At 32.9% G+C, this 21,867-nt stretch overlaps 1 protein-coding gene across 1 annotated transcript; it reads left to right on the top strand.

The window, feature by feature from the left end:
- The first annotated feature begins 2,634 nt into the window (after positions 1-2,634).
- Positions 2,635-19,424, top strand: LOC132757092 (tumor necrosis factor receptor superfamily member 6-like). Its single transcript, XM_060748277.1, has 5 exons — positions 2,635-2,830; positions 6,261-6,799; positions 12,300-12,405; positions 18,463-18,901; positions 19,201-19,424. The coding sequence occupies exons 2-5, from the start codon at positions 6,400-6,402 to the stop codon at positions 19,279-19,281; spliced, it is 1,026 nt and encodes a 341-aa protein (XP_060604260.1). The 5' UTR covers positions 2,635-2,830; positions 6,261-6,399; the 3' UTR covers positions 19,282-19,424.
- The last annotated feature ends 2,443 nt before the right edge of the window (positions 19,425-21,867 follow it).

Below are 21,867 nucleotides of genomic sequence, written 5' to 3' on the forward strand. Positions count from 1 at the left end.
ATACTAAGATTACTGGTCCAATGTGTTTGATCAAAAGTAATTCTGTAATTTTGAATAGATTAGAACTTTGTTAAAATAGGCATAATGAGGAGAACTAATTTATTATTAGGAATTTGCAAAATCCATTAAGGACTTCATAAATCGCAGTTAATGACTAACATATCCTTCAAATATATGAAATATTTTACCAAAGAGCAATTTTTTGCACGAGACCTAAAACAATTAATTTTGGGAAGGGATGGGAAAGGGAAAGGGAAGTAACCGCTTCTAAAAAGTGGACTACTTTCGGCATTTGCAATTAACAGCATCAGGGTCTGAAATTTCGCTATCATTATTTGTTTGGTCTGACGACCCAAACAAATAAAAATCACATCGGCAAACGCTTAAATGATGTACTCGTGACAGAAAACCGCGGACTGTTACTATTTTTAAATTTATGGAAAATCCAATATGTGTTACTATTATTAATTGCACATTTTAACTATTTTATCTTAAGGAAAACTTAATATCTTTGTAAACAGCTTGATGAACATTTAACTATTATATCCTGAGTACTCAAATATTTTCTAAGAGAGCTTCATTTTTTTTATAAAACGCAATTTAGTATTTATTTACAATACAAGTCGCGCCTGACTGATTTCAATTTTCCCCTCCCAACTCGATTAGAATACATAGGTAAAAATGTCATCAGGTACATCTATACAGCCCCGGTTCACTACATCATACCTGAACACTGGATCGATACTTAACACTTACCGTATTTAAACTTGAACTGTTTTTCTCGGGTTAATGTATTATTTATTAATCAGCGGAGAACACTAGTAGGTAAATAAACTATAATAATCATATGATAACATATTGCTTGTTCAAGATAAACTTTGTAATACTTAATAACTGACTCATTCAATGTAAAACACTATTTGTAATAACAATACAACCAACCAAAACTGACAAACCCAAAATGTACATGAGAAAACCACGTAATAAAGTACTTAATTATAGAGTTATTCACAATAAAATTTGTAAACCCAATTCATATTTTGATGACTATATTGGTTTTTCACGAAGACATGGACCGTCAGTAATAATTTTGAATAAATTCCTACAATAAAATTTATTATAACTAGATTCTATATCTAATTATACGTACCATATCACATTTTTCAAAAAAATGAAGATGACTTATCTACTATCAACGCGTTAAGCCCACGCTCTCTTAATTGTCAGTTTTGTGACTCACACTTACAAATTATTGGAACAAAAATATGTTCGCCATTAAAGGAGAAGTGATATACAGTATATATACGAGTTAAGCCCACGTTCTGTTTTTTCAGTTTTGTGACGTATACTAACAAATTATTGGAAATTGATCGTATATCAAAAATATGTTCATTTTCATCCAGGAACCAAAATAATTAGGTTGATTGTTTCATAACAGTTTATAAATTTTGAAGTTAAATCTTTATAATAGGATTTAAATGTACGTTCTACTTGTATTTTAAGGTGGTGACCTGTAACATTTAATTGGCCAAGTACAAATGGCCTCATGTGTCTTTGCTTTGACGTGAATAGATACATTAAATATACTGAATAAATTGACGCTATTTAGATCTGTAACCTGCTTAATTTGGCTCAATCCGTTCTATTTCAATTTTCTTTATAGGATTTATACCGGGATTATAGTCAATAGACCTTTTTACAATACGATTCGTCCATAGCAACCAATGTTGCATTTCGCGCATGCGCATTCTGTGTAGGGCAAAAGTGCAATAAAATTGACAACAGTGTACTTTAATAGTCGTGATTCCATGTTATATCAACCAGAAAACAGTAATTTTGGGATGACTTAAAGCGGTAAGTACTTAAAACGTCAATTGATATTTATAACAGATATTATAAATATGCAGGACTAATAATCCAATGGTCAAAGGCGCATACAAAAGACGTCTGTTTAAGGTACCATTAGACGACTTTTTAATCCGAAATTTAAATTTAAACAGCAGGGTGTTAATATTAAATTGTATTACTCCTGTATTACGTAATATTACACAATTCGTATTGTACTCTTCCTTTTGGATTGGCAAGGCGGTAAGTGTCAAACTGATTGACACGCGACCGTGGTTGTTTGTTTCCAGCTAGAAATTGTATAAATACAATTCAACCGGGACGTTTTAGAACCATGACATAGTTAATTACGTACAATTATGAAAATCGTAATTTAAGTAACTTTTACATATACCTAATTTACAAAAACATTTTAATATAACGACAAATACAAAACGTACTTAATACATACAAATTCGTGAAATCAATAAAAAGTTTGAACCTCAAAAAAAAAAAATCTTCATTAGTTGATCTATTTAACTTCCTTTTTAAATAAAGATAACAAAACATCGCATATGTTTGATAACAATATCTTATACAATTTTTCTTAAAAAACACCGAAACCGAAACTCATTTGAATGTTCTTTTATTCCCTTTTAGTTTATTTATAACTTCTTCATATGAAATACATCTGAAGCTCCAATATCTGCCAAGTTAACCGAATACATTTCTTCAAAGCAGCTTTACAAGTTTAAACTAAACCCTATTTTCTTAAGACAATAAAATCTAGATAGATAGATCTGTAACAGCGCTATAAATAGTTTGAGAAATATTCGAGTGTACTACATTCATTGAATAAGCTTTCAGTTAATTAGGAACGTTTATGTTATTATGTTTATATTTTTGTGTGTGATTTTGGATATTTGTATATATAAAAAATACCCAAACAAATAGTGCTATTTCAGTTTTAAAATGAATTGGAATTAGTATTAGAATCAAAGAGAAGGTAATTCTTTATGAATATAGAAATAAAGGTTTGTAACATATTGTGTAATTTTGTCTTTTTAACAAAATTTTTATCATGATATATTAAAAGGTTTCGTCCGCATTCTCTCTGGTTTAAAGAAATCTTAATCGTTGAATAAAATTAATATCATTTATGAATAAAATGTTGGATATAAATGTGATAGAAATTATAAGTTTTTCATAAAATTTAAGTATCTAAAAATTGAGTTTTTACAGTCGAAATATTAACATTCTTTGTCAATGTGCCAAACTCAATAAGCGTTATATCGTGTACTACATATATGAAACTAGAAATGTGTCATCATGCCACGGATGCCCCCGCATGCAACCAAAATTTCAGATGTTATAATATATAGTTCCAAATTTGTTTGCACAAATTATTTTTTTCATTTTAAGTTCAAAGCCCTAAAAACTTTTCAATGTTAACACAAACCATTTTCATACAATGTTCAAGGCACTGAAATTATTCAGTCTTAACCTTTTAAAAATAGCATATTGCATATTTGTAGCCAAAATAATGGCTACACACATTTCCACAAAAGTATGAGTGCTGAAACTGAAAGTTCAAAATTTTTCCAACATTCAGGAAAGATAAGTTTGTCCAAAATCATTGAACCACGACCAAATTCAAACTTATACTGCTTATTGCTCCGCGCCCACAGGCGCGGAGCTATTTGTGTTTACTATATTTTTTGTCCATGGGCCCGGATTTGATCAATAAATCCTTTCGATTTACAGCTAAAAGTAAATCCGCATTCAAGAACTCCTTTCGATTTCTATCGGTGATTCGCAGCATGTCATATTAATGAATGAGAACCGGAAAGCAGTTCTGCTGTACATGAATTAGAAAGCTATAAATAGCTATAAATGTTCTGATTTTTGACACTTAGGTTATAAATTTGTTATTTCCCTTTTTTAGTTGTACATGAAATTATAATTTGTTACATTTTGAATAACATTTACACACAGCATATCAAGTATACTTTTAGTGAATGAATTTGTCAATATAAAGAAGATTTCAGACATAAGACTTTAACAATTTTGCTTTTGATAATTATTTTTAATTTATATTTATGAAATTTTTAAGGCGGCAAATTCGCATGTTTTCTTCTACTCGGGGTAACGTTTAAGGCGGAACGACCTAGATAGACTTCATGCAGTTAGCTGCCGGTGTCCTGACTAATGCCGAGGGGAGTGGCCCTACAAAGTAGACGCTTGGGTCGACGAGGATGGTGTGCTAGGGTGCGTGAGCCCCTAGCACGGTTAGACGGCTTGAAGGGCAGGCCTATAGCTGGCACAAACAGCCCTTTTCAGGGCTAAACACCTTTCCTATTGTCACAGGTTACTGTACATTTAGGTTCTCATTGACCGCCGTACAGTGACCTACTTTTTGGCTCAAAATTCATATCTTTGGCTAATACTCCGTGGAAATTGCATGGAGGTAAATTATCACCATTTTGTGCTTCAAAATTAACTCTTTAAGGACATGACTTGTGACATGTCCGGGGTCCGTACTCGACAGCGAAAGCTGCATTTTGTGCCCGAGAGGGCGGATGGACCCTCATTAAGCTTTAACTACATACATGCGTCATTGGAATAGCATACCACTTTGTGAAAAAGAAAAAAAAATAAGGGTTCGACTGGTGACATGTCCGGGGTCCGTATTCGACAGCGAAAGCTGCATTTTGTGGCCTTACGAGTGGATGGACCCTTATTAAGCATAGGCAATAGATAGATATCATGATAACAACAGAAACTTTGATCTGCAGTTTGAACATGAAGTGTAATGTTTTTTATGAATGGGTTTAAAGCAATTCAACAAAAATATATATTCTACAGAAATTAGAAACATTCTCCTGTCGCTATCGCTCCCGTCGAAGTTTCTAATTTCTGTATGAACACTAATAAATACATAGCATCGACTTTTGTTCTTCTATGAAAATTAACGCACAGAAATACAGCGTTTTCATTGGATGACTAATAAAGTTGGACACTAAATCATAATAGTAGTCCCTTTTGTTACTATTTGTATATTTGTTACAATTATAATAATAAAAAAAAACAGACTTTGATATTTTCATCATCTTATGTTACTGACTACAGTAGTGACACAAACAGAACACAGTACAGTCATGTCACATAACATTTACAAGTCTTGTAAGTCTTGTTTGTATTCAATGGAATTACTTTCCTTGCCAGGTAGGCATCAGTGAAAGCATTTTTATATTAAATATCTTTCCCCTCTTTTTAATTATGGACAGTGCATAAGATAAGTATAATGCAAAACATGGTTTACAAAACATTCGGAAAATATCTACAATAGTACTTAATCTGAATATAACATGACCTGTGCGTAGGAATAATTTGGTAAGGTATCTGTAATGAGCACATTTTTTTTTGCGCGGAGCTTCTCAATTGCTGCATTGCAGCAATATTTGTACTTGTTCCTAAGATGTATCTAAATTATTTTCAAAGTGAAAGGAACATAACTCTGCCAAAAATCATCAAACCATGACCAAATTCCAACTTGACCTGCCCATTCCTTTGACATATCCATATGTCAAATTTGAGTTGAAAAGGTAACACTGTTGGGTACATATAGATAATGAACAGAAACTGTTAATTTAATACTATTTTCGAAGTGAAAGGGGCATTACTCTGCCAAAAATTCATTGAACCATGACCAAATTCGAACTTGACCTGGGCATTCCAAAAACATATACATATGTCAATTTTGAGTTGAGTGTGTTGTACCGTTGGGGAGATAATGAACGCAATTTGAAAATTTCATATTATTTTCAAAGTAAGAGGGGCATAACTCTACCAAAAATCATCGAACCATGACCAAATTCAAACTTGACCTGTATTTTTCATGATATATCCATATGTCAAATTTGAGTTGAATGTATGCAACCGTTCTGTAAATAATGAACGAAAACTGATGATGACGGAATGACAGAATGACGGAAGGACGGAAGGACGGAATGACGGAACAGGGTAACACTGTATGTCCCGGCCATTACATGGCGGAGGCGTAAAATACCTGTTACCATCGAGACTTGATGGTATACGTTATTTTTCATATAATTATGTAAAATTGTTTTAAAACCAGTTTTATTGTTGTATATTTGTGTTTAAATATTAAAATGTTTTTGATAGAGTGTTTTCAGGGTGTTTCACGTTAGGGGTGGGGGAAGGATCTGACCCCCAAGCGTCTGTGGATTTTTATAAGTCAATGTCCTGCAGTGTGGTAGATGTGTATTTTATAATATCTAATTATAATTTAGTACATTGTATTACTACGTTTTACTTATAAGTTGAAATACGCCCTATAAATATATACAATGTAAAACTGTATATTTTGTAATTGTTATTTTTTTTCACATTTCTGGTGTTATTCTCTTATCCAGTGACAAAAAAAGAAGAAAGAAAATATATACAGAAAAAGCAACCAAAAGGACAGAATTAAATGAAGTTCATTTAAAATCATTACGTTTCATTTAGTATGTACCATGAAAGTTTTATCAGTACTATTGTCATGCAAATAATATGGGGTTGGACTATTTAGGGCCAATCATACTTGTTACTTGTCTGAACACTTTTTTTGGTGCAAGTGTACCATGTAATGAAACATATCTTGCTAAAAATGGTCACCGGTGTTACCCATGCTGTGTAGGGTATCACAAAGTTTCGGATTGTGACATAGACGGAGAACAATTTAGATGTAAACCTTGTAGATACGGGTATTATATGCCCACATGTGATAATTCAACACAGTGTAAGAAGTGTGATCAGTTTTGTCATGGAAGACAGATTGAAATTAAAGCATGCACATCAACCAGTAACCTAAAGTGCCAGTGCAAAGATGGTTACTATTGGAAAAAGGACCCACATCGATTTTGTACAAGACATAGCAAATGCATCCCCGGAGAAGGATTAAAGACAAAAGGTAAAGTGTCCAGTTAATCCTTTTTATACGCCAAAAAACGGGTCGTATAAAAGTTCCTCCTAGCGGGCGGAAGTTCGAATGGTTGGGCGGATGGGCTGCGTCCATAATTTTGCCCAGATCATATCTCTTACACATATAGAGGGATTCTAATGAGACTTCATAGAAATGTTCACCACAATAAGAAGCAGTTTCATGCATATAAACCAGGGCTGCGTTTCATAGAGAGTCCTAAGTAAATCCTAATTTCTAGGACTTGTGACCAACTTTAGGAGAAAAAGTTTTTGCACTTAAGACCGTTTCACGTAACTGTCCTATCTTTTGTCTTAAACTTAAGACGTATGACCAGTTCGCTCTCCTGAAAAGTTACAAAACAAAATGGCACGCGCATAATCCCGGATTCGATTTACTTTGTAATTTGTTATAGCAAGTATAAAAAGTAATGCATTGCCTTCTTTTCATGTTGAGTGAAAATATATACCATATTTCAAGATAAACGATAAAATAACCATTTTATTTAATTTTATAGTAAAAAAAAAGTTTCCAACCCCTTTGCTTGCTACGCAACTGCAATTGTACAGCGCGCAGTCATATTATTATTTATAGACGCGTCTTGTTTTGCACGCGATATTTGGCGCTACATTGTGACGTCATGTAAACAACCCTTTAAATGTCTGTACAGCGTTAATGACTGAATTAAAGATATTGGTGTTCGGATTTATTTTCTTAGTTCGACCATTATCTATCATTCTAGATAGTTTTCAAAACAAAATTCAACAAAACATTGTTTGATTTTGGAGTGGTTTTGACTTAGGACAATCTTAGGATACCTTTTAAACACTCCTAGACTTAGGACTGTTTTTGGTCATAAATATAGGAGTCATAAGTTAGGACCTTTTTTAAGACTTTCTTTGAAACGCAAAATTGTGACAATCTTTGACTTAAGACAAACTTAAGACTAAGGACTCTCCATGAAACGCAGCCCTGGTCTCTAGGTCAAAGGTCAATGTCACACTTAGAGGTCATTGAAAAAAGCTTGCCTCGGGCAAAAGTTCTATATGCATAAAGGGATTTCAATATAACTTGGCACAAATGTTAACCATCGTAAAAAAAAGTGTCAGAAGCAAAATTCAAGTTACTGTGGCCAAGGTCAAGGTCACACATAGGGGTCAAAGTTCAGATAAAATATGAAAATGTGTATTATGCACATAATCCAGGTCCCTGCAACCGAAGTCAAGGTCACATAGGGAGGTCAAAGTTTGTGTATGGGGACCATTTAGTCATCATTTATGGATGGATTGTAAAACAAATGATATCATGGCTACTAGTGTGACACGTATAATTTAGGTTAATATTTGCGAGGTCAAGGTCACTAGAGATGATAAAATATCCACCGCATATTGCTCAGAGCATACCATCGTCTGATACCTACGGTTGATTAACATGTAACTCAACATGGGATCAACCGTGGGTAAAATGAATCAAATTGCATCAATATACAGCAACAGGTGCGTAAAATATCTACCAATGAAATCGTGTTTAGAGGAATTCATATTCTTCGACATCTATCAGAAACAAAATAACAGCGCCCACGATGTAAACCTGTTTCACGTGTCTTGCCAATATAAAAGGAGGCAAAACAATCCTCCTAAAACTAAATTATTCCACCGCAATACTTATGTACTAAACGTCGTATAGAACAAATGTTTTGATTGGTTTTAATCGCCTCATGAAATCGTGAGGCAACCAATTTAAAAGCTGTCTTTGACACACCTCTTAATGATTATTGCTAAACATAGTCATCATTTACAGATTTGATTCTTTGATCTGAATACATGTAATTTTAATCATGATATTGAATCTTTGATTATTTGAAACAAAAAGATAGGTTCATTGTTGAGTCTGTCGTAATCTAGTATAAACATGTTTAGGCAATACCGGACTATTTATTAGCTCGACTTTTTTTTTTTGAAAAAAAAAAAGTAGAGGTATTGTTATAGTCAGGTCGGCGTTGCCGTTGCCGTTCCCGTCCGCAAACTTGTACCTGGATCATAACTTTTTTTATTTCTTGGTGTATTGTCTTCATACTTGGCCACAACAACCCTTGGGACAAGACCTTTCAGTAGACCACACTAACCTTGACCTTCATCCATAAATGACCTTGACCTTCAAGTTTAAAAGTCCAATTTTTGCTTGTTCATGCTGTTATTGGCTGTAACTTTGTTATTTTTGAATGTATTGTCTTCAAACTTGAACATAATAACCTTCAAGGATATCCCTTAAAAATAACCCGCCAGACCTTGACCTTCACTCATAAATGACCTTGACTTTGAAGGTCAAATTATTGAAATTTTCATTTTTTTGGCTATTATTGGCTGTAACTTTGTTATTTTTGAATGGATTATCTTCAAACTTGAACATAATAATCTTCAAAGATAACTGTTAAAAATATACCGAAAGACCTTGACCTTCACTCATTAATGACATTGTCTTTGAAGGTCAAATTATTGAAATTTTCATTGTTTTGGCGGTAACTGACTGTAACTTTGCTATTATTGAAGGGATCAACTTCATATTATAACAGAACATTCTTAAGGACCAGACCTCGTTGTTTATCAAACCCAAATTTGCTTGGGCTCTTTAATGACCTTGACTTTGAAGGTTAAATTACTGAATTTTCTCAGATTTGTGCATTAAATGACCATAATTATATATTTATTGGTGTGTGTGTGTGTGTGCAAATATATATATTTACAACAACAACAACAAGAACAACAAGAATTCCGTCATTGTTTCTATTTATAGAATTGCGTCATTGTTTCTAATTTTAGAAATTGCATCATTATTTCTATTTTTAGAAATTGCGTCATTGTTTCTATTTTTAGAAATTGCGTCATTGTTGCTATTTTTAGAAATTGCGTCATTGTTTCTATTTTTAGAAATTGCGTCATTGCTTCTATTTTTAGAAATTGCGTCATAGTTTCTATTTTTAGAAATTGCGTCATTGTTGCTATTTTTAGAAATTGCGTCATTGTTGCTATTTTTTAGAAATTGCGTCATTGTTGCTATTTATAGAAATTGCGTCATTGTTACTATTTATAGAAATTGCGTCATTGTTGCTATTTATAGAAATTGCGTCATTGTTGCTATTTTTAGAAATTGCGTCATTGTTGCTGTTTTTAGAAATTGCGTCATTGTTTCTATTTTTAGAAATTGCGTCATTGTTGCTATTTTTAGAAATTGCGTCATTGTTAGAAATTGCGTATTGTTGCTATTTTTAGAAATTGCGTCATTGTTGTTATTTTAGAAATTGCATCATTGTTGCTATTTATAGAAATTGGGTCATTGTTTCTATTTTTAGAAATTGCTTCATTGTTTCTATTTTTAGAAATTGCGTCATGTTGCTATTTTTAGAAATTGCGTCATGTTTCTATTCATATATATATATACAAAATATATAAACAAAACTAATGTGACAAGACAGACCAACTAAATTTATAAAATGGAAACGTTAAGATATGTTCAAACCTTTCTATGTTTGCGTTTAGAGAAAGTAAAAAGTCGAGCGTTGCCCCCGCCCGGCGGTGGCTCTTGTTATAAGAACTATATTTCAAATTATCTTGGAAACCTACATAAATATTTCTTTTTCTTTTGAAAAAAGGTACACCTAACGAGGACACCAAATGCGAACCGTGCAAACATGGATTAACGTACTCAAAATCGACCTCATTAGACGCTTGCGCGCCATGTACTTTGTGTAATATAACACTGAGCAATTGTAACGTTACTCAAGATTCCATTTGCGACAACATGCCGGAAATCCTACCAGACACTAAGTTCATTCGCAAAGGTCGTACTAGTTTACTCTATTTTGATTACGCTTGATTTTAGCTCACCTGAGCTAGATCAGAGTGAGCTTTTAGGATCGTTGAACGTCCGTCGTCCGTCCACACTTGTTCGTTAACACTCAAGCGGTCACATTTTTGCCTCAATCATCATCAAACTTTGTCAGGATGCTTATCTCGTTGATAACTCGGATTAGTTCGAACATGGGTCATCTCAGATGAAAAACTAGGTCACATGAGCTAAAATAGAAAAACGTTGTTAACACCCTAGCGGTCACATTTTTGCCTCAATCATCATCAAACTTTGTGAGGATGCTTATCTAGATGATAGCTCGGAGGAGTTTGAACTTGGGTCATCTCAGATGAAAAACTAGGTCACAGGAGCTAAAAATAAAAAACCTTGTAAACTGTTACAATCTAGCGGTCACATTTTTGACTAAATCATCATCAAACTGTTTCAGACCTAGACAAGCATCCTGACCAAGTTTGATAATGATTGGGGCAAAATGTGACCGCTAGGGTGTTAACAAGGTTTTTCTATTTTTAGTTTCGGTGACCTAGATTTTCATCTGAAATGACCCATGTTCGAACTCATCCGAGCTGTCAACTAGAAAAGCATATTTTATGAAAATAATAAAAATCATTGTTAACACTCTAGTGGCCACATTTTTTATTCACCTGTCATGAAACTTGGTCAGAATGCTTGTCTAGATAACTGTTCGGACGAGTTCGATGGGTCAGGAGAGCGATCAAGTGCCATCTTGGTCCTCTTGTTCATATTAACCTTTACTACGGTAATAGATTTTACTTTTGTTGTAGGCATGCCATTTCTGTTTCTTTCATTTTAAGTTAGCGCATTTGCTTTTATCAATTTTATCGGTTAGGTATCATTTTGTGTCCCCTAGCCAATTCTTCATGTTAATTTGTTTTGTCCTATTAAAGTAGTTTAATTCCTTTGCTTAACTTATTCACAATTCTAGAGAGAAAAAACCCAGTGATTAATTTGATTTTATGAAAATTATTTTTTTTATAAAACATTGCATTAAATGACCTTGACTTCTTCAATGTAAAAACAAATTTACTTATTGGCAATCAATGTTTCGTGTACGTGACCGACTTAACATCTTTGTAGCCTGACTTATTTATACACTAAAATAAACATCTTTTGTCATTTACCAATGGGGCATGTTTTGGCATGAAGAAGAAGAAAATTTGTATTGCATATTTGAAAAGCTAATAGTGATGATTAAGATTAAAAGAAACATTTACTGTTCATAAGTACAATACTTTTATTTAAATTAAACGCTGGGCAAATCTACAAAGTTGTTAAATGTTTTTCAATGGCATATGTGACTTATGAGTCTTTGTATAGTTTTTTAATAGTACTTTTATAGAAGAGATCGAAAGTATAATTTCTTTTAAAATTATAATCTTATTCCACTAAATGCTTGTTTTGTTATTGGTTGAAATGATTTTTGCATATTATACATGTCTAGGCTTTTGTTTATGGTTGTTTTAAGCATGGCGTATGTACAATGTATTTCTTTGTACATATATACATTAACACTATATATATATGCATGCATGGTTGTAGAATTTCTTTATAAATACTTTTACAATTATTTGAACACTATATATATGCATGCATGATATTGTAGATGTTGGTGGTATACCCTGGGTTGTGGTGATCATAGTAATTTCAGTTTCATTGTCGATAGTAATGGTAGCAGGTGGTGCTGGCGTCAAACTGTGTGTTGGAAGAAGGTAAAGTTTGATACATTTCAAATATTAAGCTTTAGCCAAAATTACAATTTGTATAAAATGTTTTGCCCCTTCCCTATAAAAAACAGAGCTTTTCAGCTATTTTAGCTCACCTGACAACAAAGTGGTCACGGTAAGATATAGTGTTTTGCATCCGGTGTCATGCGTTGTCAACATTTGGGTTGTTTCACACTCTAGCAGTCACAGTTTTGAGGGGATCATAATCAAACTGTCAGAATATTTTTTAAAAATAAAATACAGGTCAAATTTGAATATGGGTCATCTCGGGTTAAAAAATATGCCACAGGAGCTAAAAATAGAAAATTTTTGTTAACACCCTAGTGCTTGCAGTTTTGATCAAAATATCCTAGAAATTGAGCTGGAAGGTTGTTTTGATGATCTCTAGGTCAGGTACAAACATGGGTCATGTCCGGTCAAAAACTATGTCGCAGAAGCTAAAGATAAAAAAATCTTATAAACACTCTAGTGACTGCAGTTTTGATACAAAATATCATGAAATTGGTCAGAACGGTTGTTTTGATGAGTTCTAGGTGAAGTTCAAATATGGGTCATGTCGAGGCAAAAACTAGGTCAAACAGCTTAAATATAGAAAAAGCTGGTTAACACATTACGGGCTAATGTTTTAGTCAAACTATCCTGTGAATTGGTCAGAAAGTTTTTTTTTGATGATTCCTAGGTCAAGTTTTGAATATAAGTCATCTCTGGTAAAAACCTAGGTCACAGGAGCTAAACATAGAAAAATCTTTCTAACACTCTAGTGGCTGTAGTTTTGACCCACATATCCTGAAAATTGGTCAGGAAGGTTGTTTTAATGATTTCTGGGTCAAGTTTAAATGTGGGTCATCTCGGTAAAAAACTAGGTCACACAGCCAAAATAAAGAAAAACCTTGTTAACACTCTAGTGGCTGCAGTTTTCATCTTAATATCCTGGAAATTGGTCAGGAAGGTTGTTTTGATAACTTCTAGGTCAAGTTTACATATGTGTCATCTCGGGTCAAAAACCTGGTCACACAGCATGTATACGAAAACACCTTGTTAACACTCTAGGGGCTACTTTTGCAGTCCAAATATCCTGGAAAGTGGTCAGGACGGTTGTTTTGATGAATTCTAGTTTCGAATATAGGTCATCATTTGTCAAAATCTAGGTCACACAGCCAAAATAAAATGGGGATTGAGTCTTTTTATAAACAGATGAGCGATATTAGGGCCATCATTGCCCGCTTGCTTAATCAATTTAAATGTGGAAATAGCACATTCAAATTGATTTATTTTAAATTGAAAATTCCTTAATGAAATACTTTCAAATTTTCATATAAAAAGCAAAAAAAGGCCTCTCCTTATGATGAAAATAAAAATAAAAGCTTTTTGACCGGTATATCTTATGTTTAACATATGAAAGCAGATTGTCAAAATTCATATATATTTTTCAGCTTACACAAAATTACATGTTGATTTCATGACATGTAAGTTACGAGTATGTTTATCGTTATCGTTTATCGCCTAATACAGAGTAGGGCTACATATAGAAACCACTTCTCCGTTGTCTGTTTGTCCGTTTAGTTTTAGTTTAGAGGAATGGTCAGTACCCTGTCAAGATGTGCAATGACCGGCATTTTTATGTTCTATGAAGTTTCTTTTTAATATTCATGTTTTTAAAAAATTATGCCTGGACAACTCCGTATACCTGTTAATGCTAATTTGTCGACAGCTACTCAGTAGTTGCAACATGCTACAAAGTAACCGTGAAATATAAGGAACAAACTGACCATTCACCCCTCAATACAAGTGCTCAATTGGCTATCATAGGGAGTCACATTCTTTTTTATGCTCCCCGTAGAGAGAACACAGAGTTGCCTCTTGTCCATCTGTCCGTCCGTTGTCTTGTAGGAGCATAACTTGAAAACCCTTGGAGATAATTATACCTGCACCACAAAATGTGGGGAGCGGGGGGCGGGGAGCTATAATGAATTCGCTATGTCGCGTCTATCGGTCCGTCCGTCTCCATTATCGTGTCCGCTCTATAAACCCTATACCAATTGAAGGATTTTCTTCAAACTTGGCTCAAATGTTCAACAAGGGGATGTGCAGAACCCATGTTGCCCATGTGTCAGCTCAAGGTCAAGATCACAATTGAAGTTCAAATATCAAAAAATCAAATATTTGACAGTTTTTCGTGTCTGCTCTGTAGTCCTACTCTAATTGAAAGATTTTCTACAATCTTGGCTCAAATGTTCACCTGAACAAGGGGATGTGCAGAATCTATGTTACCATTTTTCCAGCTTAAGGTCAAGGTCACACTTGAAGGCCAAATATTGACTTAGAAAACATTCTTAAATTTTAATATGTATTTGAATATTTCTGAAACTAGAAAAGGTATTTGCTTGAAACTTTAATTATTTATGAAGTGTCACCATTAAAATTTGCAGGTCAGGTTTTATAACTTATAACTTGCATTTTAACAAAGTAATGCCCCTTTTTAAGTCTTCAAATTTACATACAATCAAATATTAGACAATATGTCGTGTCCGCTCTATAAATCTCTATAAATCAAATGTTTTCTGAAATGTTCACCTCAACAAGGTTATGTACAAAACTTATGTAACCTTTGTGCCAGCTTAAGGTCAAGGTCACACTTGAAGGTCAAAAATTGACTTAGAAAAAATTCTTAAATTTTAACATATACTTGAATATTTCTGAAACTTGCACAGGTATTTGCTTGAAACTTAAAAGATAAATGAGATGTGACAATAGGATATGCAGGTCAAGTGTCGTAACTCTGTATTGCATTTTGACAAAGTTATGCCCTTTAAAGTCTTTAAATTTACATACAATCAATACTAGACAATATGTCGTGTCCGCTCTATAAATTTTATACTAATGGAAGGATTTTTTTCAAACTTGACTCAAATGTTCACCCAACTGGGCAATTTGCAGAACCCATCTTACCCTTGTGCCAGCTTAAGGTCAAGGTCACACTTGAGGTCAAAAATTTGACTTAAAAATGTTCTGAAATGTTAGCATGTACTTGAATATTTCTGAAACTATAACAGATAATCATTTGAAACTTCAAATATATACGATGTGTCGCAAATAAGATATGCAGGTCAAGTTTCATAACTAAAGAAAGTGAGGGGGATAACTTTGTATTGTATTTGGACAAGGTTAAGTCCATATTTATATCTTTAAATCTATTTACTATAATATTTCTTTTAAACCAGAATAGATATTTACTTGAAACTTAAGATTTATATGAATGGTTACAAGCAAGCTCAGATGACGAAAATTCTACAATTCCATTGAATAATGACACAATTTATGCCACTTTTAGGCTTAGAAAATGTTCGGATATAACCATTAATACTGAAATGTTTCTGAAACTAGAACAGATATTCACTTAAAACTATAAAATATATAAAGGGTCACAAGTAAGCTCAGTATGCAAAGTTTTTCCACCTTAGAGTATAAGAGATATCAACATAAAACTCTGTAGGTAAATAGATCTAAATGGGAAGATATGCAGTGCACAAGAATCATATCTCTGCCATTCCTTATTTGGGAGTTGTTTCCCTTTGTTCATTTTACACTTTGAACTTTGTCCGGAAAATTTCTCTTAAATTATAACAGATATCAACATGTATCTTTGTAGATAGAGAGATGTCATTGGATAAATGTGCAATACAAAAGAACCATAACTGTGATTTGCCTTGTTTTTTAATTATCTCCCTTTTTAGAAAAATCTTGTCCCTTAGCTAATTTTAGACCAATTGCCTTCTTTACACTTTGAACTTTATCCGGAAACAATAAAAGGTATCAACAACAGACTTTATAATCTCTCATTAAATAGAAGTGCAGTGCAAAAAAGGCCGTAACTCTGCCCTGCCTATTTATAGAGTTAGTGCCCTTTTTGTGTCACCTTGGAAAAGACATAAAGGTGTTACTTTTGTCGTCGGCATCCCCTTACAATTGTCCTCAGTATAACTCATTATTAATCAGATTGACTCCAAATTTGGCATGCATGCTTCTGTTAATGGCTCAAAGTGCAGTGCGCAAGAATTGTTACTTTGAACTTCTTAATGTTTTGGTTATTGCCCTTTTTTAAGTTTCATATTTCATTTTTAAACGGACCATTTCTCTTAAACTATTAAAGCTATAGAATTGAAACTTCATAGGATGAAAGATCTCATTAAGAAAAAGTTCAGTGCACTAGAAGCATTACTTTGCACTTCGTATTTTTTGAGTAATTGCCCTTTTTGTTAATTTCCATACTTCATTTTTTGTCCAGGCCATTTCTCCTTAACTATAAAAGCTATGGACATAAAACATCATAGGATGATAGATCTCATTGAGATGAAGCGCAGTGCTTAAACACTGATACTCTGTAGTCAATGACTTTAAAGCTTTTGTCCTTTATTAATTTTCTTACTTTAATTTAGTCAGGCAATGTAACCTAAACTATAAAAGCTATGGACTTGAGACTTCATAAGATGATAGATCTCATTGAAGAAAAGTGCAGTGCATAAGAATCTGTACTTCGCGATTTTAGAGCTATTGCCCTTTGTTAATTATGATACTTTAAATTTGTTCGGCCAATTCTCATTTATTTTAAAAGCTATTGACTTGAAAATTCATAGGATGATAGATCTCTTTGAGAAAAAGTACAGTGCACAAAAACTTAAGTTAAAGGTACATGTTCATTGTAAGAGCAAAGTTTAAATAACCCATATTTAATACGAAAGTACATTATTAAAGTGACAGCTATACTGTCCACAAGTCGACACATCCAAATCTCGGGGTTCTAGTTCAATTTAACACTGTGAACTTTGTTCCGGGACATTACTGTGTAACTACCTTACCAGTGCAAAGAACAGTAACTCTGCATTGCCTAATTTTGGTATCTATTGCACTTTGAACTTTGTCCATTGACATAACTCTGAAACTATAAGAGGTGTACTTTTCTGTGTTCAAAACTTATTCGGGAAGCATCACCCGGTTCAAACCGGGTTCTTGTCTTCTTCAAATTATCAAGATTGTTCAGAACACGTTTAAACAATTCACTTGAAAAGATATACAATAAAAACCGTGTACTAAAATACGAGTATGTTTTTGCTTACAACACACTTTATCTGCTTTCAGTAAAATGTTAAGCAGTATATAAATGTTTGTTTCAATCACTTACAGGAAAATTTTGTCTTCAAAGTCACATTTATGCAATTTCCACTTTGTTATACACTAACCTTGAAGTTGTTAAACTGTGATAATATTAATACGTTTTCTGATTGTAAACAATGTTTATAGTATTTATACCATTAGAAATAAAGTTTTGAGTGTGTTTGTCGGTCGATATGTCTGTTAAAGATTTCTTGATGATAACTAAAGTTAGGAATGCGATATTGTGCATAAATTATATATCACATGCTTATGTGGTAAATTCCCTAAGTAGCACTGTTTTAACCACCTTTACGGATCAAATTCAAAGTCACTGATACTAAAATTAGAAAAACAGAAGAATGGATTAGGGACGAAAACTAAATTGAGAAATATGATCTTCTATCAAACGTAGTGCATAACGAATTATAAAAAGACATAATGTTGGATTGTTTTTAGGCTCAAAATGGTCAAAATCAAATTCATTCTTAATAAATATAGAATAACTCTGGTTGGGAGTGAGGGATATTGTAACACCACACCAAGTATATATCATGTTTTATCCCTAGCAACCCATGCCAGTTTGGGGGAGGTAAAAAAAATTTCTTCTATCTGAAATTATAGGGACTTAAAAAGATTTTGTGAATGCTCAGCATCTGTTTTTAATTAAGAACCAACTGTCCAAAACTTTCTTCCATATAAATTTTTATATAATTTGGCGGTGAGGTAATATTAACCTTAAGCGATAACTTTTCTTTGAATCGTTTTGTATTAGACTTGTACAAATACATTTTACTTTTAAACAAATATGATTTGTTGGACAGATTTCAACAGTTCTTTGATTATGCAATAAATGACAATGTTGTGCAAAATATGTTTTTTTTCTTTTCGCAGTAAACGGATTGAAAAATTGTCCTCTTGTCAAGAAGGAGAGGATGGAATTCATAAAGCTTCCACAGAGAACCAAAAATTGTTAAAAACCATTATTGTGGCGGCTGCCATCAATGGTGTGACAGAGGATATCAGCCAAGCAACCGATTCGTCATTTCAGAGAGATGAAATAAGATCAATTCACAGCCAAACTAATTCAGGCACAACTGATATGGAAGAAAAATCATCAGAAAAGTTTGAGCAGGAACACATATCTGATAAACCAGACTCGAAAAAACACTCTCTCTTTGTTGATTGTAAATCTGGAAAAGAAAGTCAAGTTGCGAATGGAACTAGTAACATGGATTCACCCCCATTATATGAAAGCGAAGACTTAAGTGGTGTTACTTACAGACAGGTTCAACCGGTTCCGGTATCATTAGAAAGCGACAGGCAGGACGAAGTAAATAGAGTTTTGTACAGTTTTTTCAAATGATTTAATTTTTACTTTAAATGTTTGAAAATGTAAAATGAACGTGAAGATAATTATCACACATCAGTTAAAAGCATATAAAACGTACCCTTAGCACTTTACATAGTGCCTTTCACAAAAAAAAATAGAACATAGACATATCCCTTCCTTGTATTTCAAATTGAATAAGAAATAATGAATTATGTGAAAGTTTATCAGACACTGAGTTATGACCCATCATTAAATAGATTGTTTGGTTTCTCAATGTTTATGATAATGCTCAATTTCAGACTGAAACAACTGGAACTGAGGATACAAATACGATATACAGTGCTGGCAGCAGGTTGTCTACTTCTATACAACCAGTTTAGGCAATGAATGAAATATACAAGGATATTTTCAGGAAACAAATATATTATAGATGAGTGTTTTTACAATAATAACGAACGTTGATTAATCACTTAAAACAGTAAGACTAAAAATACTGATCATATGAATCAGTTATCATTTCTTTAAAAAATGCGATGGAAATCACAAAGAAGAAACAGAAGAAAAAACTTGAGAGAAACAAAATGAAAAAATTGATTCAACACAATATAATCTTTGCAATTTCTCATTTTCTATACAAGTTTTATGTATTCCTTGTTCAATAGCTGCTTGTTGTGACTTCCTCGTAATTGTTAAGAAAACCAGTGTTATAATGTGTCTGTTTTTGGGGGTCTTTTATACCACATATTTTATAACTGCAGTTATACAGTCCATGTTAATCTGATAAAAAAAATGTATTTTTCATATGACATGAATACTGTGCTCATATCTTTAAGCGTATATTTATGTATAAATGTGTTTTTTGCCAGTTTATGTTTCATGACAAGTTGAGCTTAAATATATACATATTTCAATAGATTGACTTTTATTATATTAATTGACCAAATATTGATAAACGGCAGTGTTTAAGATAAAATATAAAAACTGTCTGAATATAAAGACTGCTTCATGCTTTATCAGGTAACATCAGAAGTCTATTTATATAAATTTCTATTTATATAAATTAAAACTTACCATGACAAAATTAAAGTTATTTTCAACTAACCTGTACACTCATCATTTTCACTCAGATGGGCATAATATCACTTTAATGTGTCCAAAATTTATTTGATTTTTATTTATGTGTATGTATTGTCACTGGCAAAATTGTGCTCATAATTATCATTATTATTTACCTTATTGTGGAAATATTATGTCTTGCATGATTTTTCTATATGCATTAATATTTTGTCATGCTGAAGCGTTGGATATTAAACAATTTTCTTTACACATTTATATCTTATATAACAGAACTTGCACGTGCATGTGTCATCTTGTAATATTGAAATAACTTACTAAAAGTACACCGTTGATGTTAACCACTTTTTGAGTTCTTGTTTATTGGTGTGATTTAGTCTGTAGACAATGTTATTGTCTGTTGAAATCTTGAGAATCGATTTCTTTTTTGAATGCATTATATTTGTTTTTCTATACACGAATACAGTGTTTTTCAAATGACATGCTTTTTGTTGTTTGTTTTTCATATAAACTTCTTCGTTTTTATAATATTGATTTAAATGCTATCAAAAGTTCATTTCTGTTTGTTTTCGTAGACAAAAGATGAACAGAGTTACAATTATTATAAATAAGTTGGGGTTCAGCTCGCCGATTATGTAGGTTTCCCTTTCGATCAATTGATATATTTCATTGTAATTTGAATATGTTATAATAAAGTTAACTTAATGTAAAATATCAAATAAAATGCATGCTAATAAATGCTAATAATTTTGATTTATAATCTTGTGCTCAATATATGTATAGTTTGTCGACATTTTTGTTGATGAGACAGAATAGATTAAAATAAATATTGAACTTATTGTAGCTTGATCAATACCTTCCAAAACAAGGACACCTTCACTTGCATTACCCAGTGCACTGATGTGCTTTTATATGGCCCAGTGTAGATCCCCCTGCGTTCTATATACTGTACATGAATTTAGCGGAATAATTGCTAAGGAAGAAACTATTTTGTTAGGGATCGTTTCATTCTGTTTTCTAGTTAAATAACTGTGTAATGTCTTGTTCAATCTGTCTCTGATATGGCTTAAGATTTAAAAAAGACAAAACACAAGAAAACCCAGAAAACACACAGACACACACACGCACGCACGCATACATGTATACAGCTTTTTGAAAATATTCGAGTATGAATTTACCAGTTGTAGTTTTTTTAAAACTTCATAAATGTACAACGTGATTCCGCACAATGAGAAAGTAAAGGACATAAGCTTACGACGGTTTTGGACAGTTTCTTAAAATTTTTTTTTCCGCCTAAAGGTTTTTTGAGTAAAGCAATATGAGGGCCCTTCATGAACAAAACCAACATTATGCGTTTTGGCGACCAAGACATGGATCCAGACCAGCCTGCCCGCGCATCCGCGCAGTCTGATCAGGATCCATACTGTTCGGTTCAAGACACTATAACAAGTAGAAAAACGATAGCAGTTGTGATAGACGGGGAACAGTCCCAAAAATTAAACCTTGTTGGGGTAACGGGGAAATATCTGTCCCTTGTGATAATTCCGACACAGTGTAATCTGTGTGATCTGTTTTGTCATGGAGGACACGTTGAAATTAAACCATGCACACTAACCAGTAACCTAAAGTGACAGTGCAAGGATGGTTATTATTGGAAAACGGATCCACATCAATTTTGTACAAGTCACAGGAAATGTATCCCCGGAGAAGGTTTAAAGACAAAAGGTAAAGTGTCCAGTTAACATTTTTTCAAAATTAAAGAGCAATTACCTAACGAAACACACAGGTTTAGTGCATTGATGCAAAATATGTATATCCACATAAATGAAGTAAAAAGGTTCGCTATTTTAAGATATATTATGCTAAAATTTGATATTAGCAAATAAAAATAA

The sequence above is a fragment of the Ruditapes philippinarum genome, unplaced genomic scaffold, assembly GCF_026571515.1.
Source record: "Ruditapes philippinarum isolate M1 unplaced genomic scaffold, ASM2657151v2 ctg840_1_1_1_1, whole genome shotgun sequence".
Classification (NCBI taxonomy): Eukaryota; Metazoa; Mollusca; class Bivalvia; order Venerida; family Veneridae; genus Ruditapes; species Ruditapes philippinarum.

Excerpts from the sequence above, each read along its gene's own strand:
- LOC132757092 (XM_060748277.1), top strand. The coding sequence starts at position 6,400 with ATGGGGTTGGACTATTTAGGGCCAATCATACTTGTTACTTGTCTGAAC. Across the intron at positions 6,800-12,299 it reads AGAAGGATTAAAGACAAAAG|ATGTTGGTGGTATACCCTGG; the intron begins GTAAAGTGTCCA and ends ATGATATTGTAG. Across the intron at positions 18,902-19,200 it reads AAAGCGACAGGCAGGACGAA|ACTGAAACAACTGGAACTGA; the intron begins GTAAATAGAGTT and ends GCTCAATTTCAG.